The 20,316-nt window shown below is 43.6% G+C and overlaps 1 protein-coding gene across 2 annotated transcripts in view; it reads right to left on the bottom strand.

Moving 5' to 3' along the window:
• Positions 1 to 20,316, bottom strand: part of LOC144772357 (CD48 antigen-like) — a 266,122-nt gene that overhangs the window by 13,163 nt on the left and 232,643 nt on the right. For both annotated transcript variants that reach the window (XM_078656620.1, XM_078656621.1), the window contains one exon: positions 12,988 to 13,077. In XM_078656620.1, coding sequence (XP_078512746.1) covers positions 12,988 to 13,077 — 90 coding nt within the window. The remainder of the gene's footprint in view (positions 1 to 12,987; positions 13,078 to 20,316) is intronic.

The raw sequence follows: 20,316 nt of genomic DNA, 5'->3' as shown, positions 1-20,316 counted from the left end.
TTCACATGCCAAACTAGTGGCTAACAGACAAACATTATCATTACAAAAAGGAACAACATATACAAAATAATGTGTCCTTGATAAATTACAGCCACAAAATGCGTCAACGGTTTTTGTTTTGCCAATTCTTTTTTGAGCGTTATTCTCTTTTTTGGAACTTTTTTATGAAAAATATGTATATAATAAATTATAATCGTCTTTGAAAGTTTGCTAATGTGTATTCATAGGCTGCTTCTTCTTTTTCCTCTTCATTTAGTGTTTAATCATATTGTTTAGTATGTAAATGTTAATCGTGATTCCTTTTTTCACCTGAACTGTTTGTTAGGTGTAATAAGAAACTAGTTGGTGTCCTGCAGAACAAGCTCTGACAAAGCAAATAGGTCTGGCTTACATTTTGAATCTCGAATAGAATATATATTTTAAATCTGCTGAAGTGGAAAAAAAAGACGATCGCTTTCTGCATACAATGCATGAAATTTAATATGTGACAATTCATTTTTTGTATTTATATTTAGTGTTAAAAAACATAAATGACAATAACACATGATCACATAGTCAGGCGCACAATATTCAATCATGACAGTTATGTTATGTTAAAATGGATTTATAAAGCGCTCGTACACCAATTGGTTTCTTGGCGCTGATACTAGGAGGTGTCGAACCAGAGCAGTTATTGGTAGGTCTGGATGAACAGCCACGTTTTAAGGGATTTGCTGAATCTCAGTAGATCAGTGCTTGACCTGATTTCCAGGGGGATGGAATTCCACAATCTGGGTGCCCGAGTTGCAAACCTGCAAACCCCTTGGGGCTTCAGCTTGAATGTCAGGACAGTCAGAAGTTGGAGATAAACAGAGCAGGGTTGCGTGAGGGGGTGTATCTTGAAATGAGGCTGCCTATAAAGTTGGGGAACTGGCCATCCAGGGATTTAAACACCAGGCAACCAATTATGAAAGCAAAGCGTTGAGGAATAGGAAGCCAGTGCAGCATCCTTCGGAGAGGGGAGATATGTAGCCATCTGGGTTGTTTGTGAATCAATCTTGCCGTTTGGTTCTGTACCAGCTGTAACCGTTTTGTAAGGCAAAGTGGCATATGAGGTAGATTGCGTTGGCGTAGTCTAGTCGTGATAGGACCATGGCTACCATGACCTTTATCAGAGCTGCTTGGGTAAGTAGCCTGCTTATCTTCCTAATTTTATGCCGCTGAGAAAAGCAGGTGGCGATCACAGAGCCAACATGAGTTTTTAAGGAAAGGTCATGGTTTATAGAGACCCCTAGGCTTTTTACTTAAGGGAAGGAATTGCGGGCTGGTCCTAAATTGTTTGGACAATAATGTGGGCCCCACAGATTGCGACAGCCACCCGTCAGGACTAATTCTGTCTTGCCAGGATTTAATTTTAGGTGGTTGTGGTCCATCCAGTGACGAATGAATTGCATGGTAGACTGAAACTCAGATATTGACTGGGGAGAGTTGTCAATTCTGAACAATAGTTGAAGGTCATCGGCATAATTAAAGGTGACATCTTTCCTTTCATTCAGAGCTCTAATCAGCGGGAGAAGGTAAAGCTTAAACAGATGTGGGGAGAGCGATGAGCCCTGTGGGATCCCACACGTAGTTTTTAATTTAGGGGCCGTGAACTGGCCACTCCAGACTGCCCGAGAGCGGTCTTTCAGGAAGGCGTTGATCCAGCAAAGGGCTGGGCCCTGGATGCCTGCCTCTCTTACACCGTCCAACAGTATACCATTGTTGACCGTGTCGAAGGCGGCCAAGAGGTCTAACAGCACAAGGGCCTAGAGAGTACCTCTGTCAGCCTTTTCCCGTAAGGAGTCCAGTACCGCTAGTATCACTGTTTCTGTGAGTGAGCTGGGCGAAATACAGCTTGGTGTGGGTCAAGGAAATTAGTTTGTTCCATAAAGATGGACAGACATTTTGCCACATGGGCCTCCAGCCCCTTAGCTAAGTACGGAAGCAGGGAGATGGGATGATAGTTTGACAGCGTTTGGGGATCAGCCCCTGGTTTCTTCAATAGGGGGACCACTACTGCCTCTTTGAAGGCTTTGAGGACACTGCCCTGGGATAAGAAAGTGTTCAAGAGGGCAAGAACAGGTTCCGGTGAGGTGGTGAAAGCAGCTTTTAGGACATGTGGGGGACAATGATCCAAGGGAGAACCAGATCTGACTTTGGACAGCAGATCGTGAAAAGTCGGGGTGTCAATGGGTGGAAAAGATTCAAGGGAGTAGGGATTTATGGGCATCGGAGGGAAGATTTCTTGAGGAGTATGTGTGGGGATACTGTCTTTAATGGAATTAATGGAAGCGAATTTCTCAATAAAAAAGTTGTTCAGAGAGTCGCAGAGGGCCCGAGAAGGTATGGCCTTACTTATGACTCTATCTGGGTTAGACAGTTCATCTACAATTGCAAAAATGTCCTTAGCTTTGTTGTTAGAGGTTAAAATTCTGGAGGAAAAATTAGCTGCTTTAGCTGTGAGAATCGCCTTTTTATATTCCCTCATGGCCGTTAGGTAATTGATCTTCTCTTTTTGTGAGTAATTCCATCTCCACTTTCTTTCCAATTGATGGAGGGTGAGTTTTTTTAATCTTAATTCAGGGAAAACCACCTCGGCGCCTCAAAACGGCGGGTTAATCTAAGTTTTTGGAGTGGGGCGTGTTTATTGCTGGCTGCTAGAAGCCAAGCTAAGATGGTTTCCTCGTGAAGATTGACATCAGAAAGGGAGTTGGGTGCTGTGTTGGCCAGTGTGGTACGGAAGTCGTTTATATCAATAGCATTTCATTTTCGCGCGAGTCCCTCCATATTGGGAAGAATTTTACTTGTGATAGGGTTCTTTAAGGTGAATTTTATCTGGTGGTGGTCTGACCATAAACAAGGTGTGATGGACATTGTGGATACCACCAAGTTGATTGTCGAGATTTGGTCGAGAATGTGCCCTTTCATATGTGTGGCTGAGGAAACCTGTTAAGTGAAGTTTTATTCAGTCAACTCTGCAGATTGCGGCCCTCCTTGAGTGTCCTTTGCCCAGTAATTAAAGTCGCCTACCAACAAGATTCTGGCGCGGTTAGTTACCAGGTTTGCTACTTGTTCCCTCAACAAGTGAGGAAATAGGGGCATGTGCTGTGGGGGCCTGTAAAGCAGAACACATATGAAGGGGGCAGAGTCAGACTCAAGTTTTATTACAGTGTTATCTACTGTAGGGAGGCAGAGTGGGGTAAGAGCGGTAAATTTAAAATCCTGGTGGATGATGGCCGCTACTCCACCACCCATTTTTCCTGGTGGGCGGTTACTTTGTAGAATGTAAAAATCGTTGGCTAGTGCTGCCAGGATATCGGGGGAAGATTCGAGAGTAAGCCAGGTTTCGGTGAACAGGAGGTCAGGCTTTTCTGACTCTAAAAAAGTCACAAATTCTAGCTGGTGTCTGACTAAGGATTGTGTATTAGGATAGTAAATTGACATTGCTGTGCGCCAGTCTTTTTGCTTTTGCTGAAAGGAGTGGAATGTGGGCTGGATGACTTCAGGGAACTATTTCCGAGGCTGGAGTATGGTACTGTTGTGCAAGCTTGCAATAATGGCTGGGTTAGGCGTGAATGAGGCAGAGTGGAGCAGTCTAAGTTCATGGGAGGAATATTTGCAAAAATGGGCATGGTGGACGGGCGCAGACGGGTTTGTCTATGGCACGCCCGCGCTACAGCCGGCATTTGTGCCTGGAGCTAACTAAGCTCCTACTCCGACCTGCGTGATTGGCCGTCCCAGGGGGGAGAGACCAGGAGGCAGGAAGCAGCTGCAGCTCCTGAGACTGCGAGTCCGCGGTACGTTGCTGTGTTTAAAATAACACAGATTCAAATTCAAACAGCTGTCTACACCTTGCTACCATATTATGAGACTTGACCCCAATTTCCCCCCCCCTCGTGTTGCCACATTATATTCTTAAAGTTTGCATTTTTATATTGTTTATCAGGGTTATGTTACCCTGTTTCATTTCCTCTATATATTATCCAGGGTGTCCCTATGTGGTCCAATTTCTTCAGACAGCCCCGCCGCTCATATACTTTACTTCTCGCCAGCATACACCAGGTCTAAGTCGCTCGTCCATTGCTGCAGTTCCGGGCCCTCAGTTCCGCCCCTCTGGCATACAATGTTTCATTTAGCCTGGTCTGAAGAAGGTCTTCCTATATCTACTAAGATATGTTTTACCCCAAATATCTAAGAAGCATTGTTGAGACACATGTGCAGCACCCTCCACAAAGTTCTCAAGGAGGGACATTCTCATATGTGCCCACATCCTTTAAGGAAGACATTTGTGGGGACGTTCCCGAACTTAGCTAGAACCATTCTGGTTAGGTAAATACTATGCAGCAGCTTTAGCTGGACTAATCCGGCTTTTATTGCAACTTCTCTAAGAGGGCTGGTCGCCATCTCCCACTCCCCTGCCTGGAAGCATCCCACCTCCTTTGCCCACTGATGCCTTATTTTTGTGAGTGGGTCACCTTTGTTATCTAAAATCTACCTGCATATGAGGGAGATTATTTTCAGTGAGGGGTTAAAATAATATTCTAGCCTCCAGCAGGGTTGAGCCCTTTAGGGTAGTTCTTGTTCATATGTGTGCGACTATAGTGGGTTTCAGCTGTAGGTATCTGAACCTCTTGGTATCGCCCAGTTTAATATCCCAACTGTAACTATTCCCAGGCGGGTATACCATCCACCCCCAGACATCACTTAGTTTACTAATTCCCAGGGTGTTCCATTTTTTCAATTTCACATAAGCGCATTACTGTCCCATAGTGGTGTAATAGCCCCTAATATTTGAGATGTGGTGTGGCCTTTTCCCATATTTTCACTGCTGTTGGCGTGTGTTGTGTTATAGTTTCCCTATAGTTCTTTCTATACAGGGCGGCCGGGGTAGGCGTCAGCTCCATTGCATGTCTGTTAACCCTTATGGATGGTTCATCTCGGAGAGCAAAAACGGTGTCTTTAATCACAAACATAAATGAAGACAAACAGTCTTTTGAATATATCGGGGAGGTCTAAGGCACCCTCATATATGCCACTTGTCAATTTTGTCAGAGCTATCCTACGAGATTCCTGACTCCACTTTTTGAAGAAATTCAGAGGAGTTCAGTAGAGAATATCTCTCGAGGACCGTATATAGAAATCGTCTAAAAAAGTGTTCCATATTCTTTGTAATGTGTATATATCCCAATACTTAAATCCAGTCCATTTGCCACACAAGAGGTGCTACAGAATCTATTTCCCCTGATTGATGCAGAATCCTGAGTAGTCCCCAAAATTGCGAGTATATGTAAGATTTGCCGCATTGCCTCCACTGGGTTTGCCATGTATATAAGAATATCATTTACATAAATTGAGATTGAACAGTCCCACGTCCCATCCCACCTCAATCACTGCACCAAGGCATCCTTTCTAATGCAGCACACCAAGGGCTCCAACGCTAAGGTGAACATCTCTGAGAACAGTGGGTACCACTGTCTCATCCGCTATGGAAAGGCATAGGGTCCGATGAGGTGTGTTGACTTTAACCCTGGCCAGGGGTTCCTTGTAGAGGAGTTTTAACCATTTCATAAATTAGATAGAAAAGCCATAGTTTCTAGCATCATGAACATATATCCCCATTGCAAGGTGTCGACCGCCTCAGTGGCATCCATTAATAGCACTGCAGTCTCTTTCCTTACGGCTTTAGTCATTCAAACAGATGTCGTAAATTGAGTTGTGTACTACTGGTAGGCATAAAACCGGATTGATCTGGGTAATGAGTGTCAATTTAGGCGGCAAAATGATACACTAACAGCCAATGCATGAGTTGAGAAGGAAGCACTAATCTAAGTCTACATTACGTATATTTGAAAGACAGATCATACAGATAGCGGAGCTATAGAGGCAGACCTAAAAAAAGTGGTCACTTCTCCAGTGACACCCAAGGCTTCTAGTAACATCTAAAGACATTTCGGACAACCATAGATAATGTTCAGAAACTTTAGTTTTAAGCAGAAGATAATTGATGCCTGTTCAAAGTTTCCACCACCAGTTACGCCACAGACTAGCAAGTCCTGGTTTTCCCGGGCTCTAAGAGGGAGCACTTGTATAGCAGCCCAAACAAGACTGTAGACATGGGAGGGCGCCCTGAGCCAAGCTAGGTCTGATCTTATAGGAGTACCCAAACCACAACAGTACAGCACCCAGAGTGGGACAACAATACCTAGTGAGACTTTAATGGAAGTGGTGGCATTCTGATTCCTTGTGCTGGAGAAAAATAAATCCAGTGTCCTTGATTCTAATGCCCTGCCACAATTACATCTCACCAGACCCCTGGGTTCAAGGCAGCTGAAGGTGGAATGTTAGGAACTGAACAGGGACTTTGTTAGACCACTTGGTTAGGCTGCCTGGGAACCACTGGAAAACTCTTCTGTTTGGCTAAGTAGGCAAAGTTCAGCACATTCAAGTCTAAATCAGAGTGGTGAAGATGAGGCATGTTGTGGCATTAGGGGTGAAAGTCAGATCACAGCAAACTCTATTATGAAGCGGGTCAGTAGCAGGAAAGAACACGTTTTACGGCAGGAGGCAAGAGCAGCTAAACCTTGACCATGGTAGGCTTCTCCTGAACTGGTGGCTTGTCAGGAAATAAGTATTAACCAAGAGTTGGAATCTACAGAAAACAGGAGTTTTCTTGGCTTATCCTTGGGTATGGCAATGTATTTGAAGTCAAACAGTAACCAAAGCCACCAACCAGAATGCAATTGTTCTGGAAAATTCCAGAAGTAATCTATTTCTGGTTAAGATGATTTAACCTGAAGGTAGAGGAGCATAACTCGTAGGAGAAATATGTCTCAGGATATAAAAAGTAGAAAAGTGGAGGGATCAGGGGAAGGGGGGAATAAATCTGGGTGATTAACAATTTTTTGCTCCATCTCAAAAGATCTGCCTTGAGTTGTATGCATTGTAACTAACGCGAAAATGAGAAAAGAATCAGATAAATCTATCTGACACCATATATGATGCAAAACCCAGACTATAGTGAGGTAAGTCTGGCTGGTCATTTAAAATGTTAGGAGATTTTATTGATGAAACCATGATTTATGTTTTTAAAACGAAAACAAGGCAAGCAGGCATGCGCTGCATCGCTAGGCGAGACCTAAAAATAGTGAATTTATTTATTTATTATTTATTTATTTATTCAAAGTTTTATATAGCGCGAACAAGATCCTTACAGATATCAGAGCGCTTCACAGAGACAGGGGCAAGGGCAACAGGAATGAACAAAATAATGGGAGCAATATAGTGGTCAATAAACATAGAGTAACATAGATAACAATAATGTACAGAAACATATCAAAACCTATCAAAATACAGTCAGGTAAACAAGTCATATAAATCCAACAAAGAGTAGCATATATTGGTCGATAGGACGAGAGTAGCGTAGTAGTGCCCCTCTAGGTAGTAGGATAGTGCCAAAGGGCAGGGTGATCAGAGATACAGCGCGATGCGGAGACTCAGTTCCAGTCTCTGTAGTGTTCAGGAGATCTTGGCCAGAAGGATTCTCTTCACCTCTTTCTTGAAGAGTGCCGTGGAGGAGATAAGCCTCGTTTCCGGAGGGAGCGCATTCCAGATCCTGGGTGCCATTCCTGAGAAGGAGCGCTTGTATGTTTTTTCTTTCCGGAATCTACTAGGCTTCAAAAGTAGGTTTTTTGTACTACGATTGGATCTCGACCCTCCTGATATAGACAACTTTTGCGCGAGGTAGTTGGGTGCTTTGTGGTGCACCGCCGAGTGTGTCATTATTGCAATTTTTAGTTGAATTCTGGCTTCAAAAGGCAGCCATTTTAGAGATTTTAGGTCTGGGGAAATATGCGAATGTTTTCTCGAGCCAGTAATGAGTCTCGCAGCAGCGTTCAGGGAGGCTCTTAGGGGTGCTGTTGTGGATAGCGGGAGTCCGCTGAGGGCAACAATTCCGTAGTCTATGCGAGGGATGACTAAAGCTTGTACAGCAGTTTGGAAGTCTTTGGCAGGGAGGAAGGGTTTGAGTTTCCTCAGTGTGTTGATATGGAAATTAGCCCCTTTTGTGGCTATGCTAATGTGCTGTTGCATGTTGAGCTTGGCGTCAACGGTGATGCCTAGGGATTTCGCTGAGTCCACGATAGTAGGTTGGACATTGAGTGCTGTTAGGTTATTGAGCCACGTTTGGGTGGTGGAAGTTTTCGCCGGGGGTGAGATGAGTAGGAACTCAGTTTTCAGCGCATTTAGTTTGAGGTGATTAACGGCCAGTCAGGATTGAGTGTTGCTAAGTGTGGAATTCAGTAGTTTGATATCTTCCGGGGATTGTAGCTTTAGGTAGAGTTGTGTGTCATCGGCGTACATATGGAATTGAACATTGGATGCTTGCAGCAAGGTGGCGAGTGGTTCCATGATGAGGTTGAACAGTGTGGGGGAGAGGCAAGATCCTTGTGGGACACCTAGGTCTGCAGGCACTGGTTTAGATAGCACATTGTCGATCTTGAACTTCTGCGACCGGTTATGAAGGAAAGAAGCAAACCATTTGAGAACAGTTCCCGAGAGACCCATTCTAGTGCTTAGCAGCTCCAGTAAGTTCTCATGTTTGACCGTGTCAAAAGCTGACGATAGGTCAAGAAGGATGAGGAGACAGGAATCATTGCGGAATATATATCGGAATAAAACAAGAACAAAACGGCAAAAATCTAATCAATATATCATTAGATATTCAATTTGTAGATTAAAAGAGTGCTTTAAAATACACAAGCATTTTGATATGTGTGAACTATGGTACTTCTAGAAGCCGGTGCGCTTCTATTGACGTAATTAGAGTATCACTGGAGATTACTGCGAGAAGCGCAGTGCAGAGATGCTGGAACTGTTCGGGTCCAAAGTAAATAAACTAAAGTCTGTTTGGTTCTGAATCAGTTAGGTAATTCGAGTAATCAGGTGCATGTGGCCCGATTTCCAAGACCGCTCAGGCCTGGGCAATGGGATCACACCAGGCAGTGAGGCTTGGCGAGATTCTAAATAAGTGTTTGCAACGTTAGAAGCGCCCGTGCACGTCTCTAGGGGATATTACCATCCCACTGGGACTGGGCGAAGTCCTGAACAAAGATCTAAACAATGCTGGAAGCACCTGTGCTCTTCTATGAGAGACGCTACGGGCCAGCCGGAGACGGAGTGATTGCTTGCATTGCTCTGCAGTTGGGGCCACTGGGCAAGTTCACGGCCAGGCTCTTGATGGACTTCCCAGCTTAGAGCGATAGAACATGGACAATGGTCCACTTTGCAGAGGCACTTGCTAGTTCTACGCATCTCTGAACCTGTGCCCACTGAACAGACCCATGGGGGACCATTCTCCTCACCTGGGGAATCCATCTGTGCAGCACCTAACCTTACTTTGCTTACAGACATCATCTCAGTACCACATGGCCAACAGTGTGGTGTGGCCCATACCACCCCTTGGGTCTGACTTCTGTCCCAACCCAGGGAAAACTCTGACCACAAGGAGAACAACCAACAACAGCTGTCAGTGACAGGAACCAGGCCCTGGGTATAGGAAAAATGAGATCTTATTAAAACCATGGCTGCTATAAAAAAAAACAGAGCACCAGGTAGTAATGGGGTCCCGGTGGCAGTATTCAATCATGAAACTAAAAGATAGGGAGATGTCCTGCCAATATGTTATAATTGTATTTTAAACTTTAACACAATCCTAGAGAACTGCCGGGGATATATTTTACATCCCACAGGGTTTAACAGATAAACAGGAAAACTATCAAACAATAGCCCTGTTAGACTCCAAAGCCAAATTATTGCTGGCTGATCTAGAAATCTGGATCAATTAACTTAAAAGTGTTATCCTTCTGTCGTACAGGGTTTAGAAAAGGCAATGAAACCCTGGATAATGTAAGCACTATTATCCTGCTGGCAAAAAAGGTGATTGCCCAGAAGTCATGATTGTTTGTCATTCAAGGATTATGGTGTGGCTTTCAGTAAAGTTAATCGGAGCACTCTTGGGGGAAGTTGATGGACAGGAAAATACCAGAAAATCTATTGGCTGCCATCTGACTTCTAAATACGGTTACTTGGGTCAGAAAAAAACTTGGTAATGGATGCACTTTGTCCAAGAAAACAAGTACAAACCAGGGCCTGAAACAGCGCTGTGTCCTGGCACCTGTTCTTTGTAATATATACAAGGCTGATCTTCAACAAGTGCTCTTAGGCTACAGAGGTTTTCCCCAGAAACTGGGAATCCAACATCTTCCATTGCTTCAGTATGTTGACGATACAGCACTTGTAGATGTAACCAAAATTGGACTACAAAGGGCTTTTAATGGTCTTACAGAGAATAAGGCTGCACCAGAATGAGTGTGCAGCAGATTATTAGAGCCAAGCTGGAACCAGCCATCGCTTATGATTAAGGCTCCCAGTTTTCCGTTTTTACTGATTTTTACAGATAAACACAGACCGAAAACAATGTGTTTCCTGTCTGTATTTATTTTTAAAAGCGATAAAATACTGAAAATTTTGCTTTTTGTGAAAGACTCTCCTTGCTGTCTTTCATGAATTTCAGGCCAAAACTGATAAGGAGTTACAAAACAGGATCAGATTTCCTTAATTACAGGCATAAGTTAACATATTTTTGTATTATAAACCTACTCTGCACCTATTGGTGCTGTTTAATGTTATATGTGGTTGTTTAATTTGCTAAAACGCCACAGGGTTCCACGTAAAAGTGCATGTCTAGGAGTGAAATAAATGTGGAAATATACCATTTTAAAACTCCATTTATCCTAAAAACATAAAATAAATATGGATAATTACTGATAAGATGGCCAAAAAATAAATATGGATAAATACAGACGGAAATGTAAAAAATAAATACCATACAACCGGGAGCCCTAGTTATGATGCTCCACCAAACTGCACCCGACTTGATGTAAATACAGTCAGAGGTGATTCGGCAGGTCTTTGGTCTACCAAAGAGAACGCCTGTTAGCCAACTTCAGTTGCGTTTAGAAGGTCAGTCATTCTACATCTGCTGATGGCCAATTTGTTAAGAACTGTTACTGTTTTAGGAAAGCACCAGATGGATCTTAAAAAGCATGAAAGAGCTTGAAGACCATTCTAAAATTCAAAAAGACAATGATATCCTAAATTTGCTAACTTTCTTAGGTGAATTTTGGGACAGAAAGATAGATGACGGGCAGTTTAAACTACAAGTAAAGCAAGCGTCCAGAGCTTGTTCTTACATTAAAATATTGAGTCTTTTAAAAAACTGGCCATAGCTGGCCTCCTTTTCTGGTCATTCCCAGGACCTAACCCACAGCTTTACCTCGATCTGCACATGAAACAATCATTATGAGGAAAATATATATTCAATTCTACCTATACCCCTTAAAATTCACTACATTGTGGAGATTCTCGCACTCGTACATATGTTGAAGAGGATGTGAGCAGTACCCGGAGACTCTTTCTCATATTACCTCTATATGTCAGTTTGTATTGACTCTTAGAAGACCGATTCTGGGCACATGTTTCATCAGGCTTGGAATAACGACTCTGGAGGCAGCAATGTCAGCCTCCTTGCAGGACGCGGACGCAGCCCATTGGCCAGCTTAATAAAGTACTTGGAGAGGGTAATTACTACACTGCAGACGTCAACATTAGACACAAATGCATCTGGCTGCCCACTAGCCTACTCTTTGTAGAGCAAGGGTAGTGATTAATGTGCCCTGGAAGAACTGTAATCATCTGTTGTTACTTTAAGCCTTGCAGCGTTAACATCATTGCCCTCCATTGTACAAAATGCTGCAATCCTTGCCTTGTATCCACTGATCCATCGAGGGTTAGATGTCCACTTAGCACTGGTGGATTCTGCCACTAAAACCAAGACACTATCCCAATGCACTTTAATGACCCAGCTGCAGCCTGATGTCAAATTAGTTCTGCCAGATGTCCAACGAGCTTTAGTAGATGTGCAGCCTTCTGGAGTGAATACCAATGCACTTTATTGCACATGACACTGCTAGTCTAGTCTTGCATTCCACTGATCCAGCGAGGGTTGGGTGTCCACTTGGCTTTGGTAGTGTCTGTCGCTAAAACCGATGACCCTCTGTTCAGAACGACTCTAAACTTCTTACCCATATACTTTATGGCTCTTAACACTGCCAGGATTGTCACATTTTATCAAGTATTTATTTTGTCATTGTAAACTTTCATGAATTTGGACGACTTGTTGTTTATTAAATTGTTGGCCTACAGAATGTCTTCTACCTCTATGCTCTGGGAAGGTTAATGTGTGTAAAATACGTTAAAAAAAGGCATGTATTTGTGTTTTAAATGTATAACGATCGGACGATTTAAATCGTTTTTAGTAACCAATCCATAAGTTATTACATTGTAACAAGGAGTAGCACTTCTCAGCAGGAGTCTCATACACGTATTAGGTCCTTCTGGCACTTCTCAGCAGGAGTCTCGTACACTTATTCGGTCCTTCTGGCACTTCTTAGCCGGAGTCTCATACACTTGTTCGGTCCTTCTGGCACTTCTCAGCAGGAGTCTCGTACACTTATTCGGTCCTTCTGGCACTTCTCAGCAGGAGTCTCATACACGTATTAGGTCCTTCTGGCACTTCTCAGCAGGAGTCTCATACACTTATTCGGTCCTTCTGGCACTTCTTAGCCGGAGTCTCATACACTTGTTCGGTCCTTCTGGCACTTCTTAGCCGGAGTCATATACACTTGTTCGGTCCTTCTGGCATTTCTTAGCCGGAGTCTCATACACTAATTGGGCAACACAAACGCTCTCAGATGGAAATGGGAACCATAGCCCTGGCAGCACTGGCTCTTTTTTTAAATACATTTCCAGCACTGCCTCTAGTGGGTCCAGGGAAGATGGATCTGTTTGTGGAGGTGAGAGGGGGTGAAAGTGGAGAATCTGGTTCTTCATAAGAAATGGGCATCTTACCTGGCAGAAAGCTTCCTTGTTCAGTATTGCCGCCTTCTTCACTGCTGCTTTGGGGTACCCCATTTCCAGGTTCCTGGTCAGCACGTTTACCTATGTTAAATCATAAAAAATGAATGAGAAAATCAACTATGAAACCTGAAATTAAAATTGATAAATAAATAAATAACACAGTAAAACTAAAATAGACAAAAAGGCTGTTAACCCCTACTGTTCCAAGCGCACACCTGGACAGACAACCTCAGGCCCAAGGGGGATGTTGCACATCTCACCTCCTTCAGAGAAAAGGGAATCAGACAGGTGTCTCTCACTCGTGTCTATGATGAGGTAGGATCATATAGATCCAGTGTGTTATGAGGCACACAACCCAGCCAGAGAAGCTCTCAATTGCAGGGTCATTTGTAGATTTGTGGACCCACATTCAGAAACCTGAAAGCAGTAGACACATACACACACCGTGTGTGTCAAAACAATGGAAATTATTATAGTAATCGCAGCATCCATGATATAGAAGAGGATGAACTTTATAAAATCTCAAAGCATTTTATATCTGTACAAAGTGTTCTAAACTCTACCCAACGCCTATATCTATATTAATACCAGACTCATGGTTATGGTTTCAGCTGAATGATTAGTATTTTCCCAAACTATGTATATAATTCTCTGGAGGTAATTTACGAAATTGAATATATTTTCTTTACCACCATTTTCAAAAACATTATCTATCACATCAAATGTTCCTCGTGCATTTCCTGTATAAGTTTCTCTGGGGTCTTATAGAGAGATTTTGCAGCAGATCTATGTGTTATAGCCATAGCTGTTAATGCAATTAAAATCACATATTATTTTTTTCTGTCTCTTTGAACCTTTAAGAAAATCATAAACATTAGCATTTTTATGCAACATGTCTTTATTTTTTTAAACTTTTAGTAAGAAATCATTCACCCACTTTTGACATAATTTACTTATTTAAAGTTAGCAATGTGTATTTGGTTACACTAAGGATCTGGTTTGTTAATCAATGGTCAGGTTATTATTATCAATCGTTCCTAAAGTACATTTGTTTCCAAATTCCACGCCCAGGTTTTTCTGGAGTCAGGAGATACAGTTTTTAAATGTCATTAGCGATAAAAGCTTGCATTTTATTCACCTTTAGTTCGGTTTCCATTACCAATTTGAGGAGTGAAATAATTATCTCTAGGGATTAAATTTCTTACCAGCTCATTAACATTTGCGAAACCTGCACACTTTTTTAATTAAAATTGCGTCATTCCAAAATAAAGTATTCTGGGAAATAACATGCTGGCAGTAAAGTACCTGGCCCACGAATGTGGCAACTTGCTATTCCCCATTTTACTGGCATGGTAACATTCCTGACTGAATAACCTTTCTCAGAAGAAAGATCAAAAATTCAAATTACTATATTTCCTTGTGCCTAGAAATAACACACGAGTAAGGTTTACTGCATTTTGGTAATAAAAGTACGTTTCAGAATCATCTCTGTACTTGAATGGAGATTTAAAATAAGGAAATTTAGGCTCGAGTTTACTCCCAATTAACAAACTGGGCACTTGTCCTAGTGCTTTTTGTTTTTAAAAACGCTTTTGTTTTGAAACATATAGGTGAAACCCAGAAAAGCAGAGGCACATATATTGCGTTATATCCGATCCTCGTCGCCACTTTTTTAAAAAGAAGTAGGGGCCTTGTAAGTGATAAATCCAGTAGCCAGTAGTGTAGATTATGTAGTTTATTAGGTTACAGGTAAGATGGTACAGGCTCCACCGGGAACAGCATCCTGCTGCTCAGCCCCACTCATTCCAACTGACCACTCCTCCAACCATGCACTCATGAACATTCTATTACATCACACTCACAGGCTGAGCAGCTGGGAACTAGAAAACATAGGATATAACATATAGGTCTGCCAAAATAGCGCGACCCCCTGACTGGCACAGATTAGCATTAGAACATCAGGTTTCTCTTTGATACATAATAAGTGTCGTGTACAGGGTCTTCCATCCTTTATTACCACCCACTCTACCCAAATTATAGAATACCTCTGTATGTTTTCCACTGGTACCACATTTTTACCCAGCTTTTCGGACATCGTTGTCTCTTCTACGCCACCACTGTTCCCATTGTTGATGTGTTATATGTAATGTTCTTGTTGCATTTGCTGTATGTAGATACCCTGTCAGCACACTGGGTGTAGCAGGACATCTGCTTGTGATTGTCCATGGTGAGAGGAGGATCAGCGTTGCACACTGAAGCAAGTGTTTATCATCCACAAATCACAGTTTTCACAGGGTCTCTGTCCCATTCCTCTATGAAGGAGTTTGGGGGCAAGATGTCATCTAACTATAGGTGGAATGTGTTTGGAGCTTGGACAGTTCTAATTTTACGCCACAGCCATTGTACCCGATCATGCTGACTGACGCGGCTTTTTCTGAATCTACACGCGGAGCGCTGTCCCGCTCTTATAATCTTCTACCGAGAGAAACTCCCAGTGCATTGTCACTGTTAATCCACAAAGGGAATCCACAACGCTACGGCTCTGGCGTAAAATTAATTGAGCCCCTCTGGCCTACCTACAAACCTCATTGGTTTGAGAGCCTGTCCTCACATTTGAGTACCCAAACGGGTCCTCATGTGAGTAAACTCTTTTCCTCTATTATTCACGTGTGGCACATCATTTTCACAAGGCTGCGCAATCATAAATTCAGATGTCCCTTCATCAATAGTCCTGAAACCCCACATTGTTTTGAGGGTCGAAACAACGTCGACAAACAGAAGAAGCGAACCATTTTCCCAGCACATATTGTATATAGCTGCTGTTCACATGGAATTATTTTGATAATGGTCGACTTGTACAAACTGTGGAAGCCTTGTATATAATATTCACATTGTCACTTAGGTTTAGGTTCCCTTTGTCACTTGGGACACTATGCACAAAGGTTGTTTTGATGTATAATGTTTACTCCTAACTATATTGTTTAAAAAATCCATAAAATATACTACACTGGAATCGATGTGCTAGTCGTTCCTTCGCGCTCAGCCATTATCCAACTCTCTATATTACGATTGTGCTTATGTATCATAACCTCATAGTATATCATTCCACAGCAACCACTGCTGTTCCTATATAACTATTACGCTGGTTCCTTAGTCAGTAGGGTTCCCCTGTTTCTCTTGAACCATCAGTAAATCAGAAGCATAACTTTTACAAGCCACTGTATTTGTTCCCGCAGATAAAATGAACCCAGTGAATGTGAGAGACCCTGCGATGTGACTACCTCATGAGGAACGGGGCAGGGCATGTACAAGGCTTGATTAACAGGTTAGAAAGCCCCGGTCTCCAAACAGCGCGCGCTGGTTGCCCCGTGACTAGAAATCGCGGAAACCAACCTTGCCTCGTAAGGTCAGTGCTTTATAGCAAATACACATCAGGGCTGTTGAGTCATGACTCGCTGCTTGGAGACTATAAATCTACACAGGATTTACAGCCGTAGGTTCTCTGGCCAGGCCTGATACAATAAACCATGAGCCGTTCTCAAGCTTATTATCCGTGTCTTCACACAGGCATGCAAAGAGGTGCGTAGTCAGCATGCACGAGTTCTTTGTGAGAGTTGATGTGCCGAAGCCATTTGCTTTCACTTTCAGGCTTTAGGATTTGTTGCTAAGTGCTGAAATAAGCAAAGGCAAAGACATACTTTTAACATGTATTCCGCAATCATCAGCGTAGGCAACAGTAAATTTCCGGGAGACTGAGCAGGGGCAGACTCTAGCTATTAGCTCTGAGGCAATTCGAAATTCTGGTGGCCTTATCAGAAAGCAAATAAGACAAGCGCTGAAAGACAAGTGTGGCCCCATGGCCGCGAAAGTTAAAGAGTACTCGTGCATGCAGAGCTTTTGCCTTGCGGGAGCGAGCAGCGGCAGGCGCGCTAATTGCAAGCAGATGGCGCCGCTGCTCGCTCCTACAAGGCAAACGCTTTGAATGCACGAGTACTCATTGGAAACAGTGCAAAAAGTGCATGAGTTTCCAAGAAAGTACAGATCGATTCCAAGAGGTCCCTCCTAAGCAACGCTTGCGCTCTGCGAAGGCGAGACAAGGGTTTAATAGATAAACAGGAAAACTATCAAACAATAGCCCTGTTAAGACTCCAAAGCCAAATTATTGCTGGCTGATCTAGAAATCTGGATTAATTAAATTAACATGTTATCCTTCTGTCGTACAGGGTTTAGAAAAGGCAATGAAACCCTGGATAATGTAAGCACTATTATCCTGCTGGCAAAAAAGTGATTGCCCAGAAGTCATCATTGTTTGTTGTTTCCTGGATTATGGTGTGGCTTTCAGTGAAGTTAATCTAAGGACTCTTAGGGGAAGTTGATTGATAGGAAAATACCAGAAAATGTATTCACTGCCATCTGACCTCTATATACAGTTACTTGGGTCAGAAAAAAACTTGGTAATGGATGCACTTTGTCCAAGAAAATACGTATAAATAAGGGCCAGAAACAGCGCTGTGTCCTGGCACCTGTTCTTTGTGTTCTGTACAAGGCTGATCTTCAACAAGTGCTTCTAGGCCACAGAGGTATTCCCCAGAAACTGGGAATCCAACATCTTCCATTGCTTCAGTATGTTGACGATACAGCACTTGTAGATGTAACCGAAATTGGACTACAAAGGTCTTTTAATGGCCTTCTAGAGAATAACTCGGCAAACAACTTGAAATGAAATATGACAAAGAGTTATAATGAACTTTGGTTCTGTGAAATCTAACTTTGCCTGGTGCCTGGGAGATGAAAAGATTCAGACGACACAAGCTTATTTTGGAATCTGGACTGACTCAAGACTCACATTTAACAATACACTGAAAGCCATGAAAAGACCAGCATGGTTTCTGCTGCATCAACTAAGGACAATAGGTTGCACCGGAATGAGTGTGCAGCAGATTATTAGAGCCAAGCTGGAACCAGCCATCACTTATGATGCTAAAACTTGGGGCACCAAAATGTACCCCGACTCAGTGTAAATACAATCAGAGGTGATTCAGAAGGTCTTGGGTATCCCTAGGAAAACGCCTGTTAGCGTTGGGAACGGTCCGCCTTTTTACATCTGCTGATGACCAATTCGTTAAGAACAAATTTGTTAAGAACTGTTAACGTGTGAACAGTTCTTAATACATTTGTTCTTAACAAATTGGTCATCAGCAGATGTGGCAAGATGGCCGCTGACTGAGCTCACCGCAAGCAGCACCGACCTTTCTCTTCTTCTCTGAGACCCGAGGATGCAGATTTGATGCTCTCCCCCGCTGTGGACCGATTTGAAAACCGGCGTCTTTGATCTGCTCAAAACTGTGGTGTCTAAGCCGGACTCACGTCGGGTCTACCACATGCTGAATCTTGTTCGGACTTTGTTAGCTTCTGCCAATGCTGGCTCCCCCGAAAAGGACTCGGGTGGCTGGCGTCTGTTATCGGCGAGTCAGCAGCATCTGAGGAGTCAGCGCACCTTCGGCCGTCCGCTTGGGGAGATTCTCGGCAGTGCGCATCGCCGCCCGCTCCTGCCGGTTCTTCACGGGATAGCGGTGTTTGCAAAGAGAAAATAAAGTAAGTCGCTGAAGGAGCAGACCACTGGGAGCGCTGCCCTGGATGGCAGAGATAAGGGAGACAAGGGAGATGCTAAGGAGGCGGCCCAAGGGACCGGAGAGAAACGAGAGGAAAAAGACCTTTTGAGCAGTGTTACCAGCATTATTTCAACATTAATGCCAGTAAGTGATCTGAGTATTACGCTTGAAGCAGTCCCCACCCCGGATTTAACTGCGTCCACCGGGGCACAACAGCTCTTACAGATGGAAAGTCCTATAAACTTTATCCAGGTGCCTGACCCCCTCATATCTGAACTGGTGCATTCTGGGACAGGTAGATCCAGTCGCATGATGCTTACCCAGGGAACTGAATACTTTGAGGGGGGACCTGAACTAAGCAGTGGGAAAGACCGTCTGGGGAAAGAGGGAGGTAAGCCTAATGGTATAATAGTTGCCACAAAGAATGATAGGGGGGACACTACGCTTGGAAAGGAGATGATACAGACTACCCCTCTGCAGGTCATAGAAGGAAGAAGCAAGGCTGCTTGTGATCCGCCTGTTGATGATACAGCAGCAATGAACGCAGACAAGGGGGTAGTACCCCTCAGGCACCAGGACAGATGAACTTGGCTGCCATGGCTTATCCAAATGCGGGAGCCGTGGTGCCCCAAACTGGAAATACATGTATTATTTCTTCTGGGCAGGAGGATAGTGGGGCGATCTCGACATGGACAAGAGCTCCCATGCTCTCCTCGGATGCAGTTACATTTTTCTCAGTAAATGAAGAAGCGGATACAACGCAGTTTAGTGAAATTGAAACAACACAGGAGAGTGTATCAGAAGATGAATCAGGAGAAGAATCCCCAGCCACACAGAAGAGACACAATAGCTACGTAGGGGCCTCTAGACGCCGGGCCAGGACTAGGGGCAGATCATCGGATTCCCCTAAAAGACGGCTGGAGTGGGACTATTCAGCGTCAACATTGTCTGCCTGTACTACTAATGGTCCCGGGGCAGAGGCCACAAGTGTGGGTGTAGGCGGAAGTAACAGGGCAGGGAGTACCCCTCCTGCGCCAACACTGGAATTGCTATATGCGACCCTCAAACAAATGCAGGGGGAGGCCAGGCAGTAAAGCAAGAGATCACAATTGGCGACTAAGAAACTCCAGGGTGCCATTAGGAAAACAAATAAGCTTTGCTCTGATATGTCTGACCGAATTACCCATATAGAAGAACGAACAGTCGCTGTTGAAGAAGAGGTTGAGAAACTACAGGTCTTTAAGGCTACCCAAGAGAAACATTCTCGTGACATAGATTGGAAGCTCAAGGATTTCGAGAACCGGCAGCGCTGCAATAATGTCCATCTTCTTGGCTGGAGGAGAACATGGAGGGGGACAATACTCTCCTCTTCGTGGAGAAGCTATTGAAGGGCTCTTTTCCAGACCTGGCCCATTGGAATTGGGAGACAGAAATACAACGAGCACATCGCCTCCCAATGGTGCAGAGAACGCAGGCAAAAAATCAAGAAGGGCGACCTAGAGCTAGTTTGATTTTTGTCAGTAATTTTTTGCTAAGGCAGGCAATTATAGACCGCGCGGGTGGCAGAGGGGAGGTGTCTGGGGGGGAGGGGGTTTGGTAAGGCATCGGCACAGCAGGAAATATATCAAGGTGCAAGGCTATTGGAGGAATGCTATCTATGGGTTCAAGTCAGCTTCATTTGGTTGTTTAGCGTGTTCTGTTCTATTAG

Source organism: Lissotriton helveticus, chromosome 8, assembly GCF_964261635.1.
Source record: "Lissotriton helveticus chromosome 8, aLisHel1.1, whole genome shotgun sequence".
In the NCBI taxonomy this organism is placed as follows: domain Eukaryota; kingdom Metazoa; phylum Chordata; class Amphibia; order Caudata; family Salamandridae; genus Lissotriton; species Lissotriton helveticus.
The sequence above is the reverse complement of the archived record's forward strand: the minus strand, read 5'-3'. Positions and strand labels throughout refer to the sequence as shown.